The sequence below is a fragment of the Melanerpes formicivorus genome, unplaced genomic scaffold, assembly GCF_026170545.1.
Source record: "Melanerpes formicivorus ecotype bairdi unplaced genomic scaffold, bMelFor1.0.p_v2 SCAF_12, whole genome shotgun sequence".
NCBI classification, from domain to species: Eukaryota; Metazoa; Chordata; class Aves; order Piciformes; family Picidae; genus Melanerpes; species Melanerpes formicivorus.
Window position 1 is genome coordinate 7,874,776 of NW_027142364.1, and position 19,972 is coordinate 7,894,747.

The following is a 19,972-nucleotide window of genomic DNA, read 5'->3' on the forward strand; positions in this document are numbered from 1 at the left end:
TGTTATGGGGGAAAGTTAAGTCCCACATTAAATCTTCAGCCAGGTAGTGGTCCCACCAAAAATTATAAAGAAATTCAGGACTTGTTTGAACTTGCCATAAGAGTTTAATCAAGTAACTTCCTCCAAGTTATTCCATTCTCTGAGTTGCCTGCCCAATAAACCCTGAATAGATGAACCAGCAGGAATTATATAACTCACATATTTAAATAATTTAAATGACACTTGCATTTCCTAGGACTGAATCAGCACCTTGCACAAGATAATCTGGCTTCACTGACCTCTCTACTGTTGCCACATTTTCCAGTTCATCTGGACTGAGTTTGCTGTTGGCACTTCGAGTGACTGGCTCCCTGATGCATGTCAGTAGGGTGGCTCCCTGCTTCACAGCTAGTTTCAGCTCATCCTGAGGGGAAAAAACAACACCACAGCAATGCTAAAGGAGGCTTCTTTCATATGTATTAAATACTTGGAATAAAATACAAATGTTTACCAAATATTTTTTTTTTCCTAGAAATGCAGAAACTTAATCCCTTCCCCTTGTATGGATTTTAGTTCTTAGAAGAGGAAAGAAATAGTGTCTAACATCTTACACTTACAGGTCCTGCCTCACCAACCTGATCTTCTATGATCAAGTGACCCGCCTGGTGGATGTGGGGAAGGCTATGGATGTAGTGTACCTGGACTTCAGCAAGGCCTTTGACACTGTCCCCCACAGCAAACTCCTGGCCAAGCTGTCAGCCCATGGCTTGGACGGGAGCACACTGCGTTGGGTTAGGAACTGGCTGGAGAGCCGAGCCCAGAGAGTCGTAGTGAATGGGGCCACGTCCAGCTGGCAGCCAGTCACTAGTGGTGTGCCCCAAGGATCAGTGCTGGGCCCTGTGCCCTTTAACATCTTTATTGATGATCTGGATGAGGGCATTGAGCCCATCATCAGTAAGTTTGCAAACGACACCAAGCTGGGGGCAGGAGTTGATCTGCTGGAGGGTAGAGAGGCTCTGCAGAGGGACCTCAACAGGCTGGACAGATGGGCAGAATCCAACAGTATGAGATTTAACACATCCAAGTGCTGGGTTCTACACATTGGCCACTGCAACCCCATGCAGTCTCAAGCTGCGCCAGGGGAGGTTTAGGCTGGAGGTTAGGAAGAGGTTCTACACAGAGAGAGTAATTGCCCATTGGAATGGGCTGCCTGGGGAGGTGATGGGGTCGCCATTGTTGGAGGTGTTTAGGAGGAGGCTTGACAGGGTGCTTGGTGCCATGGTTTATTTGATTAGGTGGTGTTGGATGATAGGTTGGACACGATGATCTTGAGGGTCTCTTCCAACCTGGTTTATTCTATTCTATCTGAGCAGATTGCATTTCTGACCAGGCAACTTGCAGAATAATTTTTTTCTACCACAAACTGAACTGTGCCACAGATCTGTCTTTGAGCGGAGACCTTGCAATTCTTAGTGGAATTTCCTTAGAACGGTGACACACTGAGCCACAGTATGCCAGCTACTAAGGAGTCATCCACAGAATGACTCCCCAGCATGAAAGATGAGCAGTGAAAACAACAACAAGGCTTAAATGTTAACATGCCAGCTGATGAGTCTCCACATCACTGCGTACTTCTTGCTTGTAACATATTCTTGTGCTAATACAGCTAAAGCAGTTTTCTTCTGAGCCTTACTCTGCAAAGCTAAACTTACCCCAACTGTTGTTGAAAAACCAAAATGACAGTCATCATCTAGCTAGATCATTCTGCCTATTTCTGGATTATCTTCACAGATGTTCTCTGCCTCTGCTCTGCTGTGAGTTCAATCTTTCTGATGAACTATTCATCAGGAGCCCATACTATTCCAAATTTTATAGAATAGAATTAACCAGGTTGGAAAATACCTTCAAGATCATTGAGTCCAACTTATCACTCAACACCATCTAATCAGCTAAACCACAGCACCAAGTGCCTCATCCAGTCTCCTCTTAAACACCTCCAGTGATGGTGACTCCACCACCTCCCTGGGCAGCTCATTCCAATGGCCAATAAGTCTTTCTGTGAAGAACTTCATCCTAACATCCAGCCTAAACTTCCCCTGGTGCAGCTTGAGACTGTATCCTCTTGTTCTGGTGCTGGATGCCTGGGAGACCAACCGCCACCTGGTTACAGCCTCCCTTCAGGTAGTGAAGCTGGATGTGTCCTAAATGATGGCAGAAAATTTTGTTACATCAGAAGTCATCTATTATGCTGCTGGAGCTGTCATGAGTCAATGTTCACCTTCAGCTTGCTATGGTGGTCAGAGTGTGCAGAGAGAAGGTCCTCTGTGCATTGCACATCGTTGGGAAGTTCAGTCTCTGCTAGATCTGTCCCAAAGGTCTGTAGCATCTGTGCTGCTGTTTTTACTGTCATGGCAAAGTTTTCAATAGCCTAGAAAAGCAAGAGCATAAAGTCACAGGCTGGTTACATACCTATAGGCCTTTAAAAATGCTTCAGGTACACTGTGCTGTATTACATGCCTATAAAGCTAACCATGTTGCCCTTTTTTTGGGTGGACATGCTAAAGTAACAAATTAAATGCTGTGTCACAAATGATCTTTTCACAGGCCTACAAGTATTGAAGTAATCTCCACGAACCAGCTGGGTAACTCCCAAAGCTTACAGGCATAATGAAACCACAGAGGACATCAGCTTCAAAGCCAGGGCTGTAACTTCAGATCCTCTGCCCATTCTTGCTGGGAAATTTTGCTGTGTTACAAACTTTAATTAAGCCTTGATTTAAGTTGAGGAGAGCCTGAAATATGTAGGGCAAAGCCCTTTTCACATGTGTGTGTGTGTATATATATATATACACACACACACACACACATACACACACACAGAGCCATTGTTCACTCAGCAATCTGTTTTCCTCTTGGCTTCTGAAAATGTCCTGCCTGCCTAGATCCTGTACTAGATATATTCCTGGCATTCACTCCCATCAGTTCCTATTAGCACACAAATATAAGAACAACCTAGCACAAATACAGTTATAATGCATAAATTAATTTGAGCATTGATGTTTCTGTATCATTTGGCTGCACCAATACAAAACTCTTCAGAAATCAGTGGATTTACTGAAGAAAGAAGTGAGGAAGGCTTAAAAATAATGTGTCCTTTTCAGAGCAGGATATGTTGTTCAGACTTGTGAGATGTGATTAAAACCTTTATGCCTAGTAGCAAGTTACTGCATGGGATGTTTTTTTCAGCATCATGCCCCAATTTCTTTAGGGACTGTATAGCTCTTTCCTATTTGTGCTTTTTGATGTAACCCACCCAATGGTTTGAGTCACTTAACAGCACTGGGGGATGCTCCTACACACACACAACACAAAGTTGCTGGAAGTTGCATTCCCTTCTCCAACAATGATGGGAATTGCTCATTGCACCCATGACAGTGTGCTCAGTGAAAAACAAACTGGAGGTAGATCATCAGTCAAAAGGCAACTGGGGAAATTACATTTCTGAGAGGAAGGGATGCTAACAGAGCTCACAGTCTTCTTCCCTTTCCCCCTGCTTGCTTTCAACATAAGCAGTACAGACCCATGCTCAGTGCTCAACAGCTGTCACCTCCTATTCTCAGCACTGAAACTACTGGATTAAAGTTGGCTGAAGTGTCACACTTATGACTGCAACACAAACAGAGCTACCCATAGCCAAAGGCTGTTTACTAAGAGCCAAATCTCTACTCAGTGGGTAAGAAAGCTCACAGGCTGCTAGGCAGTCAGGGTAAGAAGGGAGAAACAAAGAACAATGCAGTGAAGTTGCTGTGTCCCTACCATTTAGCAAGTTTAAAGCTGTTTCAGATAAAAGCACTGGCAGGACAAGATATGGGAGCAGTAAGAGAAACAAAGGAGATGAAGCCTGCAGCTCAGCAAGACTGAAAGGCAGGCTGTTACAAGATGCCATGGTGGCTGACACTTCCCTGATGACAACCTCTTATCCAGCAAGAGATTGCATTGGCTGCCTGCACCAGGCTTATCAGCATCTCACTTGATAGCATGCTTGCCCCCACCCTCTCCTGTGAGTATGAGTAATAAATTGTTTCATGTACCTCATTTACATCTGTGGGGGTTGATTTAGTTTTTCAAGTCTCTGCACTCGGTAAAAGTTTGTCAAACAAATTTAACCAAAAAGATCTGGGGGCCACACAGCCACAGTCACCTCCAATTTTGGCTTACTTTTTTTTATTTGGATGATTTAACAAACTGTATATTCATGCTTTATGTAAACTCCTGTCATTACTGAACAGTACAGCCTTTCTTGTGGTTCTTTTGACTCCTCCTCCTCATTTTTTTCAAGCTTTTGTCTGTTTGAAAGCTTATATATATGACTCTTTCATACTCATGCCTCCTGCAAGGACAGTTTCGTATTTTTGGTACTTTTAACATAAACCCCATCTCAACCTTAACCTTACTGTGGTGAAAATAGCAAACCAGTGCTAGAGGAAAGTCAGAAGACAAATATTTGGTGCTTCATAAGAAGAAAATCCGATTTTATAAGGACAGTAAAGCATAGAAAGTGATAGCAGGAAAATGACAAAAGTGATTTGACTTAAAGCAACCTCAGAAAAACTCTTTATCCAAGTCTTAGACCTAGCCTGCAGGTCAGCAAGAACTGACTCATGCCCAAAGCTGCTCAGAACACTGCTTTGGGGCTACCTAGATGTAAGCTCTAACATACCAGTCTTGCAATCAGACCCATAAAGACAGATGCAAACATTGCATGCAGACTCCAGGAATTAATTCATCCTCCCAGACCAGGACCCAGTTTAGATAGAATGAGACAATATTTTAGCTGCTAACCTGCCAGAGTTTGGGGTTTGGTTTTTGTGTGAACTGTCACCTTTCCTGGGCATCATAATAAAATGTTTATGTTGTTGCGATGAAGCCACTGAAATTCATTAATTAACTGAAAAAGGGTAATAATTGATCAAACCAGGAACAAGTTCCCTCAAAGGCAACAGAATAAAAAGTCTTCTGCAGTTATTCAGTGTTCTTCAGTAACTCAAAATAAGACCCAGCTGGAGTGAATCTTTACATAGCACAAAATTAAAACAAAGGAAAATAAAATCTAGTATCTGGAGTTTCTTTGTTTTTTTTTTCTCTTAAAAACATGGACACAATCAATCATTAAAGTAAGAATTTTGACCTTTGCTTCAATAAAGTGCTAATGCATATGTTCAACTTCCACCATGAGGTAAAGGCCTATGAAGCTAATTCATTATTCAAAAGCTAAGAATGTGCCAAAAATGTCTTGGTGAGTAAGAGCACTGTAACACTGTGTCCAGGTCAACAGCAAGATACAGATTACCACTGTGACAAGCTTTTGGGGAACTCATGGATTTCCTTTTCCCACAAGTCCCCAGCAGAATTCCTAGGCTGAAATGCAGCTAAGAGTTGCTCTACATTCATCACCTGGGTGTAGACGTGCGTAAGAACAACACAAACACTCACAGTTCGGTGATGTATCCACTGACTGTGGCCGTACTCCAAGGTTCCTCCCAGCTCCCGGGTCAGCTGACTTTTGTCAATATAGCCATGCAGATCAGAGACAGAATTTAGCATGATGATCTGAAATGAAGCCAAACACAATGGACTGAGAGGAATAATGAGCCCTTTCCATCGTTGCGCCTAGGATCTGGGATTGCCTTTAAACGTGTAGGACCCAACTGCAGTTCCATCAAAGGCAGTAAGTTCTCATTATGCATTTCTTCATGCAATGGCTGGAATTTATTTCCACTAGACCTTGCCTTCTTGATATGTACATGGCCATTCTGAACTGACTGTAATTCAGCACCATCTTGCTCCTTGCTAGGCTGAGGATGCAGTCACTTTAGATGTGCACTGAGAGCAAAAGTGTTGTATTTATAATGTTCACACAAAGCTCCATCAAACAACTTCTCTGTTTTCTAGCTAACTGTTATTTACAGAGAAATAGAGGAGAAGGAAGCTTCTTCAACACCAACAACTTGATCCAGGGAAGTGATGAAATGAGACCTTTGAGAAGAAGATTTTTCTTTCAGTTTTGTCACTGGCATCATTCAATTTTAAACCATTTAATTATGCCTTCTTGTTCCAACAGCTAGAAAATACACCATGATTTCACCAACAGAAAAATAAGCCTAGACACTTTAAGCCTTAGACTTTAATATGTGTCAAATGTATTATTTCATTCTGCTGTTAGAGAAAGGATAACTGCCTATGCCTATTATAGCAGGCTCAAGGGGAGCATGGTCAGTACATTTACAAGCACTGTGAACAAAGAGATGAGCACAGATGTATGAAGGCAAGGGGATGTATATTCCAGGCTGATAGTTCTCTATGAAAAGCACTGAGAACAAACCTTAACAATTTTTTAGCTGATTTTTGTAACAGCATCCTTCAAGAATAATTCAGTTTGGCAGGAATCTCAGGTGTCTTGTCCAACTTCTTTCTCAAAGTTAAGTTGGCTATAAGATCAAAACAGGTTGCTCATGGCTTTATCAACCTGGGTACTAAAAATCTCCAAGGACTGAGACTGTACAACCTCTTTGGGTAAGTCTGGCTCACTGCCTGGTTATCTTTGTGGTGGAAAATGTTTTCCTTGTATCAAGTCAGAACTCACAGAATGGTAGGGGTTGGAAGGGACTTCTGAGGATCATGAGTGCAACCACCCTGCCAGAGCAGGATCACATAAAGCAAATCACATAGGAACACATCCAGGTGGCCTTAAAAGCCTCCAGACAGAGAGCCTCCACCACCTCTCTGGGCAGCCTGTTCCAGTGAAATTGCCCTTGTTTCACTTTGTCACTTGTCTCTTGTCCTATTGTCATACACAACCTGGCTGCATGCTCTCTGTAACCTGCTTGGAGGTACTGTAAAGCTGGTGTTGTGTCATATTAATCCTCCTAAGTCATCCCTTCTCCAGGCTAGACAAGCCCAGTTCCCTCAGCATCTCCTCACAGAGCACATGCTCCAAGCCCTGACCTTGATGGCTCTATGTTGACTTCACTCCAGATACTATTTTTCTTGTACTGGGGGAATCAAAACTAGACAGGATATTCTCAATGCTATCTAATGAGCTCCAAATAAAGGGTGATAATCTCTTGTCTCAATCTGCTGGCTAGGCTTCTCTACTGTTGTTGTCAATGCAGAATGCTGCCACTGTACACTGCTGGCACCTGTCCAGCTTGCTGTCTACCAAGTTTCCCATGTCCTTTTTAGCAGAGTTGCTCTTCAGACAGTCAGGCTACAGCCCATATTGTTGCCAGCCATACAGCATTGTTGCATTGTTGTGAGAGAAGAACATGGGTTCTTCCTTTTTGAGGAAGGAAATCCTTCTGGAAGGATGTCCTTCCCAGCTGCAGGGCTTTGCATTTGTCCCTTTTGTATTTCATAATATGCTGGTCAGTCCATTCCTTGAGCTTATGTTCCAGTGGTCCTGTCTTTGAGCATAACAGCTGTTCCTCCCAGCTTGGTCTCATCTGCAGACTTGATGACAGCACACTTTGTTGCCTCATCAAGGTCACTGGTAAAGTTGATAATAAACCAGATTCCAGCAGATTCCACTGCACCACTTCATACGTTCCCCACCTCCAGGGAGAGTGTGACTCATTAACCACTACCCTCTGAGACAAGTGATGCAACTACTTTTTAAATCAATCTGGTTGTCCACCCGTCCAGACTTTAACATCCTAACTTGGATACAAGAATAGTATGGGAGACACATCTGGTCCCACGGGCTTGTATGGGTTGAACATTCTCAAGTCAACTCTGATTCTTTTTGCTTCCAGCAATTCATATTCTGGAATCCTGCTTCAAAATACAGAAGCCAGGATACATTTTTTTTTTTTTTGGTTAAGAAGCTGAGGCAAAGAAAGCACAGAGTATATAATCCAAAGCTGAAGGGAAAACTATTCTCTGAATGTGTTATGAAATGCTGGGCATTTTTATGATCAAAGCCAGAAAACTAAAAAAGCTACATTGTCTTGGAGTAGCCTCAGACTGGAACATGAAGTCTATGCTGTACTTCAGAATTGAAGATCACTTCTGAGAAAGCAAGTTTTAGCTGCTTTGTAGCTCTTCCTCTTCAGAGATGTTGCTGACAAACTGGAAAACTTTTGATACTCCAAACTGCACTGAAACTATGGAGGAACACTGTCATGCACTTATCTATTAATATTGCTAGCTACGGTGCTACTCAAGAGCTACTTATCCTGCAGGCATCTCTGCAGGAGAAAGCCTAGGAGCAATCCAACACCATCTAAGAAACCAAACTTAGAGATCATTAGCATCTCCCATACTTCTTGCCAGACTGAAGACAGTCACATGCAGTGAGCTGGAGAATACAAGAGAGGAGGGCCTGCATAAGCAAGTCAGCAAGAAGCACAGAGCCATGGTGGGGGTGGCTTCATGAGCGATCGTAAAGAAGTCACAAACTACAAAGGACAAAGAAGGGCCTTCTACAGACTGATTATTGAGCCTTTTCTGTATGCTATGAAGATGCTTTAATTCACTTTTCACCTTGGGAAGTTCCTTAAGTACATCTCTGGGTGTTCCTCTTGAATTCCCACATTTTATCTCAGATGAACCCTGGTATATCTCCTAGCTAATGATATTTAGCCAAATCACTATTACAAGAGAGATTTAACTCAGGAAGATTTACTAACTGCATTTGTGTGTCAGTGAGTTATATACATCCTGCATTTCCTTATTGTGTCTGGTTTATTATTTCAGCCCTTAGGTCCTGCTCCTGTTTGATTTTCTGGCTACTACTCAACCCAGTGTTGATTTAACCCAGCAAATCTATTTTACTAAACATATTTGCAGTCTGATAGCGAAGATAAACTCTTTAACAAATGTTTCCTTAACAAATCCACATCAGACTCCTGAAGCCCTTTTTGAATGCTCATGTGCCAACCCTGACTCACTTATATTTGTGATAGGAAATAGAACCCATCTGTGGCCCATTAATGCTGTCATAGTGCCAAATGCACAACATGAGCAAACAGGCTTCAAACAATTGAAAAGGTGATGGTAGTGTTAAAGAGAGGTACTGATACCTAATTCTTCAGTAAAGATACCTCCCACGGGACAAGAACTATCTGGCCCTGTTCTTATGCTTGGCACGTAGGATGCTCTTCTCAAGGTGCTGGTAACCCCACAAAGCTAGCACCCTTTTATGTGCAGAACTGGAATAAAACAAATATTTTGACTCTGTATGCTTGGTTTGTTGTTCACTTAGTAAAGAACCCAGATTGGAACAACAAAAAGGGACAAATAGTTGTCTCTCCCAGTAACTTACCCTTTCTGAAACTGGGGTAGCATGCCCAGATATTCTTTTAGGATGGGTTGCAAGCACAGGTAAAATGTCTTTCCAGAGAGTATGGTAGACCCCAAGAGCTTAGGACACCTTTAGCACAACCCTAAGCAATTTACAACAGTATCAGGCTTATGTGGACAGCCTGTACATAAATCTGACAAGCTGTCTACAAATACCCAGGCAGGAAGCAGGCAGATCTAGCAGCAAACACATCATGCTCTTAGTGTTTGTAAGACTGCTCTCTAAGAGCTCTGTGGACATACCCAAGATGGCTCAATATCTGAATGTCCAAGACGACCCCAAACTAAACTCATATCTTGATTTTCCTGCCTGTAAGAAAGATAAGTTACTATTTAATACTTAATGAAGTGTTTGACCCCAGCCTAGAATTAACTTCCCTTCCAATTTTGACAGCTTCAAGTTGGATTTGAAATGCAACACTGTCATCAAATAAATAGCTAAAAGTATAGAAGATGTGGAATCGTTAGAAAATGTCAGTCCTTGATGAAGTTGTCTCTTTCTGGGCTGCAGTCACTGGTACAACAGTTGCTGTGGTAACAGATTTGGGCTTATTAAATACAGGCACATCCATTTTCTTAAGGTGCTAGACAATGTGAAGATATTGTTTTGTAATCAAACATACATTTGCATTTTAATCACCAAAAAGCCATTCTTGCCAAACTACAACAAATGTTACCATTTAATCCACAATAACCAAATGAATATTCAGGGTTCCTTTTCCCTATGCATTGTAATCCATGGGCTGCTGTCTCTTGCTTCAGAAAAAGCATAAACTGTCTGAAACACCTCAGCTTCAAACTTAGGTATTGACATAGCTAAAATTTGTTGGAGGAGAGCCATAGGTCTTCTGCCAAACAGTATCAAACCACAAGCAAAATCCAAACCAATCATATGAAATTACTCTAGTAAAGCTTGGGCCAGGATGCAAATCCACCAATAATAATAATTCACATATATATAAAATGCTTCAAAGCCACATGCAAGCATGCAGCTAAGAACAACTCCCAAAAGAGCTCTCACAGAATATCTAAAACTTAAAGTCTTTCAAGATTGGTAACCTGCTACAAATTACATTCTCATCAAGCCCACATCATATGCCAAGTACATATAAAAAGAACTAAAAATAAACTTTGTGTCTTGAGGGCATGGGATCATAAAAGGCATTAAGAACAGACAATGCTATGCAAGTATTTAACAAGAGCACTGTCAGCAGTCCTATGGATAATACATAAAATAGGGTGGAATTCAGCCCTAGTCTTTCTACTCTGTAGTCCTAAACACTTATATGTATGCTCTATGTTTGTCATTGGAGCAAGAAGCTCTGCTTCTAACAGGAGAACATCACTGAGTGAAGAGGGCAATATTAAAAACCAAGTCACACTGTACAGCTAGACTGACTTTTCACATGGGAACATGCCCACTAAGCACTGCGAGACATCCACTGGTAATCAGCTCTTGGGCACTACCATTACATGCATCACATAGACCCAGATAAAAGTTCCCGACTGCCACTTGCAATCGAATTTCAGTTACTGGGTTATGAGAAATTGCTGACTTAGAAAAACTGCAGACATGGAGATAAAGAAAACACATGGGCAAAAAAATCCATGCTTACCGGTACCTTCATTTTAAAGTCATCTCGATAGAGTTTAATGCCAATGTCAGCGATTGTCCTCTGGATAAAGCGGGAAGGTCGCAGGACAAACACCAGCTGCAGGTTTCCAGGAAATGCTCCCTGCAATACACACAGAGCTATTAGATAGCACAGTTCTGCTTTGTAGGAAGGCCAAGGAAATTTTCAATCAAAGCAAAGCAGCTAGAGTTCACTGAACCTTGCTCAGTCCAGCTGCTAATAGTATCAACTGGTCCATTCAGCACACACCCATTGTCACAACCTCTACAGCCAGTGAAAAGACTGGACCATGGATTTTATTGCCCAGTCATACACTGTTATGGATTTAGCACAGAGCTCTAAAGTTTCTGCACTAGTGCCTTCCTCCCCCATATATGAATCACAGAAAGCTCCCTTTGTGCTATCACACCATAGGTTTTCCCTTTTTTGGAGGTCTGCAGCAAGGAGAGGGCAAACTGGCTACCCGTGTTGGACTTGGTGAAAGAAGCTGGTGGCACAGAGTAATTCCCCAGGCTGACCTACCTTGTCACTCTGGAAAGGGTTATAAATCTTTTAACCACACATGTTTTTACACACAGACAGGTACTCAACACATTCCTCAGACATGGTCTTGTCTGCAACACCCAGCCCACAACTCTCACACCCCTCAAGCATAAAAAAGGAACAATTTCTAGGAGAGAGCAGACAAAAAGAACTTAGAATGAAAATCAAGGCTAAATTCCTTGAAAGAACTTAAAAGTTGCTTTGGTCATCCCTCTGTCCTCTTCCTCCATGCATAATGCTTGCTCTTCACACTGCAAAGGTTCTTCGTAACAGATGTATAAACCCAACTACTTTTATTAGCATTCAAAGTCAGTACTTAGCTCTGACTTTTGCAAATGAGATATAATAAGCTATTAAGAGTTTCTGACGGAGATCACTTACTACCATGCAAACACAAGTCCCTTGGGATCTGTTTCCTTCATAAACAGGCCACTTCATCACTCCTCAGTGCATAGAAGGGTACCTCTGTCACACTCTTCTAGGAGCTCACTTCCAATTACTAGAATTTATATTGCAGTCAGCCCAGCAAAGAATTTGTCCCAATTCAGCAGCAAGCAAGGTTGTATAATTTGTTACTGCAGCTTCCTCCCTTTCTTATTCAAAACTGAGGAGCTTCAGGGCAGGGGAGAATCTGCATCCACAGCCAGAAAATGGGAGCTAAAAATCAGCACAGGAGACAGAGTCTTGTGCTGAAGGCTCAGCAGGCAATTTCAGTTTCTAGAAGATAAATAACAAAAGCAAGGACTTACTGCTATCCGTGTCAGGGATGCCTTGACTGCACTCCATTTGTCCCGTCGTCTGTCTATGATGATGATGAACCCGATGCTGGCAGCCTCCAGACTGCAAAACAGATGAAGTAAGTACGCTGGTTACACGGAGATGCTCCTGTTCCAAGGAAGGGTACTGCAGCAAAACTCAGCTTCCATCAGATCACCCTCTAAGCCCATTATGATAATGCAAGATCCAGTGGAAAGAATGAATATCTGGCAGAAACTCACAGGAAAACAAAAGCTGGCAAATCTTCTCTTTCCAGGGCAAGGCTAGCAGCTTACACAAAACATGAACATTTTATCTGCTAAATCTGAGCTGCTATGCTACTCTTGCTGCCAAATCCAGGTGATACAAAGAATAGAGGTTCATGAATTACACTGTGCCATATTGAAGACAAAGCCATCAGATCTTGATTTCTTTGCAAATTTAATTTATTAAAACACTCCAGTCTACATTCTCCAAGGATGCTGACATCTGGCAGGGACACTTAGCTCCAGGAAGTCAGTATCACCCTACTGTCACCACCTTGCCTGTGCACACAATACCCCTGGAATTCTGGTAAGCAAAGCAAGAATTGAAGTGCTCTATCTTGCCAACCACAAACTGGTTCTAGGATTGCAGGTCATTCAAAAATATTCTTTTAACATAGTGTCCAGAAGAACAGTTACTGCTCCTTCTCAGTACTTTTCAAGGAGGATCTGAGGCACTGATTTGGTTCTCCATCCCATCTATGTAGACCCCATAATAAATATCCTATCCTCTCTCTTAAAAAAAAACCCTTACTTTGGTGTGCAGGGCTTCAGTGAGACTGCTCTACACTCTGCCTTCCAAGAGTGCTCAGGGCTGGAGAGAAGCCCCTGGAAGCTAATCAGTACACTCAGAAAAATCTCCAGAAACCTTGTTATAGCAGTCTGGCTCCAGTCATCTCTGGACAAATCCAAGGCAGGTAGAAAGAGTAGGAATGTCATGACTAAAGGACAAACCACAATCAAACATCTCATTGCAGTTAAGATCAAAGGAAATTGTACGAAAGACTCCTTTTGTCCTTTCTCCACTGTTCTTACAAGAAGCAACCCAGGAACACCATTTTCATGGCTCATTTTGTGCAAACCCATGTCAATAATCCAACAAAAAGCACCACTGTTAGCAGATCTGCAGCTCTGCGGGATCAAGAACAGAAGCCTGAAAGCCAAAGTGTCATGCAAATGTGCAAATCCAGGATGCCATGCAAACGTCCTTAATAGTTTATACTGGTAATAGGAAAACTCACTCTATTTCACACTTTTTAGCTCTCTCTCTCTCTTTCTTTATCCTTTTTTTTGCAGCATTCCTCTGAGAATTACAAAATGCAATGACAATAAAGGACCTCTCCTGTTAAGTAGTGCAACATGTAGTTCTGTATGCAGAGAGCAGAAAATATGTTTGCAGCGGTGCCTCTCAAGCAGAGGGAAGATAGCTCAGCAGTTTCTCTGAAGTTGTTATGACTAATTATTCTAAGAGAACAATGTTACAATTCAACATCCATGTTGCTTACAGTATGCTATTGAAACTGGTCTGTGGTTTAGAGTAAAGTTTCTAGGGAAATAGTTGGATATGAAGTGGGAATTAAGTCAATGCAACTGTCCTTTCAACAGCATTTAGATGACCTTGGAAAAGGCTCTCTCTTTAATATGCTTTATATATGTTTGACAGCCATGTTAAAGCAGCAAGAAAACAGGAATGCACGATCTATTGAAATCAAATAGTTCTCAAAAAATATGGCCTCTGCTTTAAAAACCCAAAAACAACCCAAAACACACACACACAAAAAATAGAGAACAATGAGCATCTAATTTTGTTTTCAGCTCAGACTTACACAACCAGTTTGTAGCTGCTGTCTCTCAGACAGCAATTGAGCACACAGAATCAGGTTTAATTCTGATGCTGTTTTCACTGCAACAAATGTGAAGTTAGCAAAATGCTGATGTTGGTCTAAAGAAACAAATCATTCAACTAATATTAGGCTAATAAAAATGAGGAAAATCTGTTATTCACAAAATTTATGATGGAGCTAAACCACAAGTAACTGTATCCACAAGCACAATATTCATACAAGCTGACTGCACATAGGAATTGCCTTGTTTCGCCCATCTGCTGGGTTTGAGAGACTGACTAAAGGCTTTCTAACAGGAATGCACATGGAAACAGACCCTTATAATCACACCTTGGTGAGCAAACTGTAAAGTAACTGACAAGACAGCATCTGCCAAAAGCAATGAATGCAACTGTGGTTTAAACAAACACAAAACATGCCTCTGTGCCTCAGAACTAACTCTTAGGTCCCATTTTTAAAAGTTCCTCAAACATATAGATCAGAAACCACTTTTTAAGAGGACTTCTGCTGTGTTTTTTCCCTGTACACATCCATGATGTGTAGCAGTTAAAATTTTCAGATGTTCTTTCTGCACGGGGATTTGCAACAGCACAAAAGAATTCAGGTATCAGATGTAACAAGAAAAATTAAATACTAGGAACAAGTTCTTATGAAATACAGAGAGAGACAAGAAAATGCAAGAGAGAAGCAGCAAAGGAATTTTCTGGTGAAATTAGGCTTGGCAAGAGCAGCCGTGGGGGTTGGGAGAACTGGGAAGAGAGAACACGTGGGAATAGAAACATAGTTTATCACTTGCCCCTGCAAGGCACTGTGTTGCAGGGCAGTTAAGGAGACAGACTGAGGAAATGAAAGATGAAATAGACACTCATATAATGACTCCAAATTAAGTATGAGAAAAGAGCAAATGCGAGCAAAATACCACTGAGTGTGCAGTCTAGCTACAGCTCTCTCCCTGCAAGACGAGGGGTAGTAACTGCAGCTGGCTGGCAAAGACAAAACTTGCCAAGCAGCTGTGCCTGGCATATGTGGCTGAGGGGGAAGGCACAGGACAGGACACTATTTCACAAACAGTGCAGGTACAATCCTAGCTGCAGAAGATTATGAAAAGCAAGCCAAGGCATGAGATCTGAGAGATATTTTTCAGGGTAAAAAGACAATGAGGCCATTAAGCAAACAATTTGAGTACCTATTGTAGCATATATGATTTACAACACTAAACTTACTACATTGTCTGAGATTAAATAGGTTAAGAAAAAGGCAAATAGACTTAAAAATTACACAGTCTGAAGGAAGCGGAAAACAGTGGGGAGAGAAAATGAGAAAGCCACAGGCTGCTGAAAGGCAAAGCAGCTATGAAGAGCACAGAAGAAAATGTGGGAGAATATCTACACCCAAAAACTGTCTGGCAGACTGCCCAAAGGCAAGCAGCAAAGAAACTGCTCAGAGATGCACCTCTTGTAAATCTTGGCTGCCACAGGTTGATGGACACAACACAAGAATCTAGAGAAGAGAGGTACCTTTGGACAAGAGAATCCCCCAAATGGGCCTGCAATTCTGATACAAAGCTAGACCTTGGCCTTCTGCAATGCTAGTCCTTGATTTTCACCTTAATATTCATGATATTATCAATTGTCTTCACTAAGCCAATGGTATTTGCATATTTTTCTGTTGTTGTTTATTGGGGTTCTTTTTACTAGATAAAGCTGATTTAAATCTAAATTTAGCCAGGAAAACAGAAAGAATGTCAGCAAGTGATCCTATTTCAGTCAGCATGCTGAAAGGCCATACCAAGGTCTAAATGTCCTTTGGCACTGAAGGATACATGTAGGCAAACAGCCCTAGGAAGAATCCCAGCCCAGATGGCAACATCAGCACAAGGGGATGCAGAGCTGGGAAACTCCATTCAGTGTAGCCAGAGGAAGGGAGTTTGCTTTAAAGCAAACACACACAATTCTACAATGTTTACTCACTGTCAGGACTCCAACATCTCTACTTTCATTATGAAAACGCAGTGAGGTTTCTCCAGCTCTCTAAAAAAGGGATTTGAAGAGAATCCTGCACAGCAGATAGACATCAAGCATACCTCCAAATTCTGGCATATTTACCTAACTCTACAAATGGCTGGCAGAGACATAACCTTTCTCTGAATGAAAACTGTGCAGTCAGAACTGTTCCATCCTCAGCTCTGAATTCAGTCCTTGAACACTGATTTGAAGAGGCCAGGAGATGTCAAATATCCTGACCTCTTTTCAAAGAATAGAAGGGCACATTTATCAAAACAGCTGATCCATATCAATTGGAAAAGAAAGGAATTCTAGCTATAGAGTAATTTAGCAAATGAAAAAAGGGCTTCCTGCATCTATTGTAAGTGTGCATGCACAGAGGTATGTCCATGCATACACCATGTCACTTCATGATTGTGGAGACATATGTATGCAGATCCCCTTGGTGGAGCACTCTTATAAGCAGCTGTTGAATCAGATGGAAAATGAACCAGATTACAGAAGTCTCACTGGTCTGATCTTCCATCCTTGCGAGTAGTTAACGTTTTAAATCCCAGAAGTGCAAGGTTGACTTCCAGTTCACCCCAAAATCCTGTGGTGTACCACAGCTGATAAAGCAAATCTGCTCAGCAGCAGCAAAGACAAAGGCATGCATGTGCCTCTGAATAACATTTGCTGTTTCTCTTTATCTTTTCAATGTTTTGTCATATGGGCACATAAGATCAGTCATTCCAGAGGGACCTAGAAAGCCACTAACTTAATGATATCATCTGCAATCACAGATCTTACCTCCATGAGTAGCAAGAACATTATCCTATAGGATATGCAGAAACAGATGCTACAAAAGACCAATAGTCTCTGCATTTGCCTGAAAAACAAATGATGCTGTTTACTCTGGTTCACTGAGCTATGAAGAAGGAAGTATTTTCTATGACAAACAAAAGCAACAGATACAGTCCCTTTCCTGCTTGCTGAGACGTACGACAACTGCAGAGCCAGCTGCAGCTCAATGAGGCTCTGCTGCACCCAAACAGGTTCACTACTTATGTCACATTAAGACTGCAGTTCATATAATTATGTCATAAAATCACACAACAAAAGCTTGCTGCATAGGTTCTTCCTCTTCTAAATGAATACCTTTGTCCCTCACCATCTACAGAAAGGGTGGCAAGTTTCAAACAGTGAATCAAGAAACACAGTCAACCTTTCTAAAAGCACTGTGGCAGACTAACAAAGTGCCTGGAAAACTCAGGTCCCTAAAGTGTGATCTGTCATTGAACCTAAGAGTCAAACCAACCTGCTGGCATGCAGAAAATGTCAATTCAAACCACTTGTCTGTAGTGTAAGATGCTGCTTACACATACCTCATTGTTTGTAAAATGGGCATATTGCAGCTCTCCTGACTTACAAAGGTTTGGAACTTAATTCATCATTCTTTGCACATTGCTCTGGGATTCCTCAGGGAAAAGAAAACACAAAACTGAGTCAAAGCAAAGTTTCACTTAGCCCAGTACCCTGTCTGCAATGTTGGTAGGTAGTGGATTCTGAGTCAAGAGTAGAAGGAAAGTGAAGAGAGGAATCTTTTTTCTTCAAGGCACAGCATTAAGGAATGTGTGGGTTTCTTCGGCCAGAGTTGGCATCCAAGTCATTGTGTTCAGTTGCCACTGATGAAGATATCCTTCATGAATTGGGCTAATTTCTTTTGTACTCATCTATACCTGTGGCTTGCACACAAGCTGAAGAAGCACAAAACATTTCTCTCTTCTATGGTGACAATGTACCGTGCTAATTCCTCAATGTGTGAAAATGTTACTGGGAACCATCCACCAGCATATCAAATACAGAGAACTGCAAAACTTGTTATGTGTTTTTTTCTCAGCTACCGTTGCTGTATTATTAACCCTGAAGCTGATCATCCTCCCAGCTCTGAAGGTAGTGAAGAAATACGTAAGACAGAGTTTCTCCTGGCAGAACAAAAGCCCTACAGAGAAGGCAGAAACAATGAAGCAGTTAAGTTCACAGTGTGTGGTTTCTCTCAGCTTGCTTTGGCAACTCAGTATGAGGAATACATGTAGGAGGAGCTGGAAAAAGTCTTACTCAAACTTGAAGGAGGCACGTTTTGCCCTCATCATCCTCTAAGCACCTTTATACACAAGGCCACAGGAAATAATAAATCTCTGCTGTGCTTCTAAGTAGCACAGAAGCAGGATCAGGGGACTGAAAAAATATTAAGCTCTCTTTTTTGGATAAACAAAAAAATAATTCAGCAGCCACATCTTGATGCTTATCCTCAGAGCAGTGCAAGTGACTTTTTGTCTCCCTATCCTTGCCCAGCTACAGACAAATAGCAAGGAAAAGATCCCAGCTGTGGAGCAATCTCCCAATAAAGGAAGCACCAGAAAGAACATGGTGGTTGCCAGAATCCTGTCATCAGGGCAGGATCTTTCAGAAAAGAGAAAGCTTGCACAGAGAGATGCACTCAGAGAATAAGCAGTAATACAAGCTGTGTCAGTTTGGCTCCTTGCAGGTGCAGCCCTTCCCTTGTTACATTGAGTACTCCTGAGAGTTTTCACAAATGGCCCCTCTTAGCTCCCTTTTGATCTGCTGTCTTTACTGCTGATCTTCAGATCTACAACCCCTCACACCCAGTTCAAGCCCTGCACAAAAAAACCTGCCCATGTGAGGCTTTCTTTCCCATGCAAATGATGTAAGTGGTTCCTAGACCCTCCTGTCCATCGAAAAGTTTGATACTATCTGGATGGATACGGAGTTGCTCATACATTCTGGAAGCACCACTAAAAGCAGCAAGCCACTGAGGAAAGAGAGCTCTCTAGAAAATCAACAGACATTTGTACTTAGCCTCACCTGGGAATGCTGGTTAGATATGTGACCACATTCAGAAAATCTTCGTCAGGTATGTCACTGAATCCTGCAAATTCTGGAAAGGTTATAATGGGTGCCCCATCCTTCCCTCTTCCTCCTGCAAAGAAAGGGTGTAAAGATTAAAGGGTGCCTTTATGCCTTTGGACTGATTTGATCAGACTCAAGTGGGAAATACCAGCACATGTCCCAGTGGAAAGCATGCAGAACCAGTACACAATTGATCAGCTTCGCATTTCACATTACCACTCACTGTAGTTTCATTACTTTGGTTTACTCCAGCTGAGATTCCAGCCTTTGTTGTTTATTGTTCATGAGCCTTTTAGAGAATTGGGATTAAGCACTTTCTCAGGTTATTTCCCATGTCCAACTAATTTCTTGACAGCCCTGATTCAGCCTCTGCCCAGCACTCCCAGACTCAGATGAAGTCCCTCCTGTGCTGTGCAGCCATGGAGAGGTGGGACACTGAGGAACACAATGTTTGCATAAAGTTACAAGGAAAAGGAAACCCTTTTTCTTCTTGACATCTGGTGCTGTGGTGGCTTTCTCAGGACACTACCTTGAGTCCCCAAGTTCTTTTCTGAAAATTGATTGTTGTTTTAAATTTCATCTGAAAATGAGTCTGCTGTGTTAAATCACCCACTGAACCTACCCTGCTAGGGAGAAAAGAGGCTTACAGAGATTCAAAAGGCTTTCAGCTGAGATACAGAGAAGGAACGTGACCATTCACGCTGTGCAGAACGGGATTTCAAATGCTGAGCAGAGCTGCTGTCTCCACTTTGACCTCCACACTGCCCTGGGGACAAGGCCAAATGCTGATGCATGATCTCAGAGCACTCCAGCTGCACTATCTGCTGTCAGCAGTGACAAAGAACATGCTGTCATGCAAAGTCAGTCAGGATTTCCCCAGACTGTTCTCCGCACTCCAG

The 19,972-nt window shown here is 42.0% G+C and overlaps 1 protein-coding gene across 3 annotated transcripts in view; it reads right to left on the reverse strand.

Moving 5' to 3' along the window:
• MCF2L2 (MCF.2 cell line derived transforming sequence-like 2) overlaps window positions 1–19,972 on the reverse strand; it is a 146,934-nt gene that overhangs the window by 101,801 nt on the left and 25,161 nt on the right. For all 3 annotated transcript variants that reach the window (XM_068145109.1, XM_068145107.1, XM_068145106.1), the window contains exons 3-8: window positions 19,029–19,143; window positions 12,266–12,356; window positions 10,956–11,075; window positions 5,473–5,589; window positions 2,258–2,407; window positions 279–403 (exon numbers count right to left, since the gene is read on the reverse strand). In XM_068145109.1, the coding sequence (XP_068001210.1) occupies window positions 279–403; window positions 2,258–2,407; window positions 5,473–5,589; window positions 10,956–11,075; window positions 12,266–12,356; window positions 19,029–19,143 (718 nt within the window). The remainder of the gene's footprint in view (window positions 1–278; window positions 404–2,257; window positions 2,408–5,472; window positions 5,590–10,955; window positions 11,076–12,265; window positions 12,357–19,028; window positions 19,144–19,972) is intronic.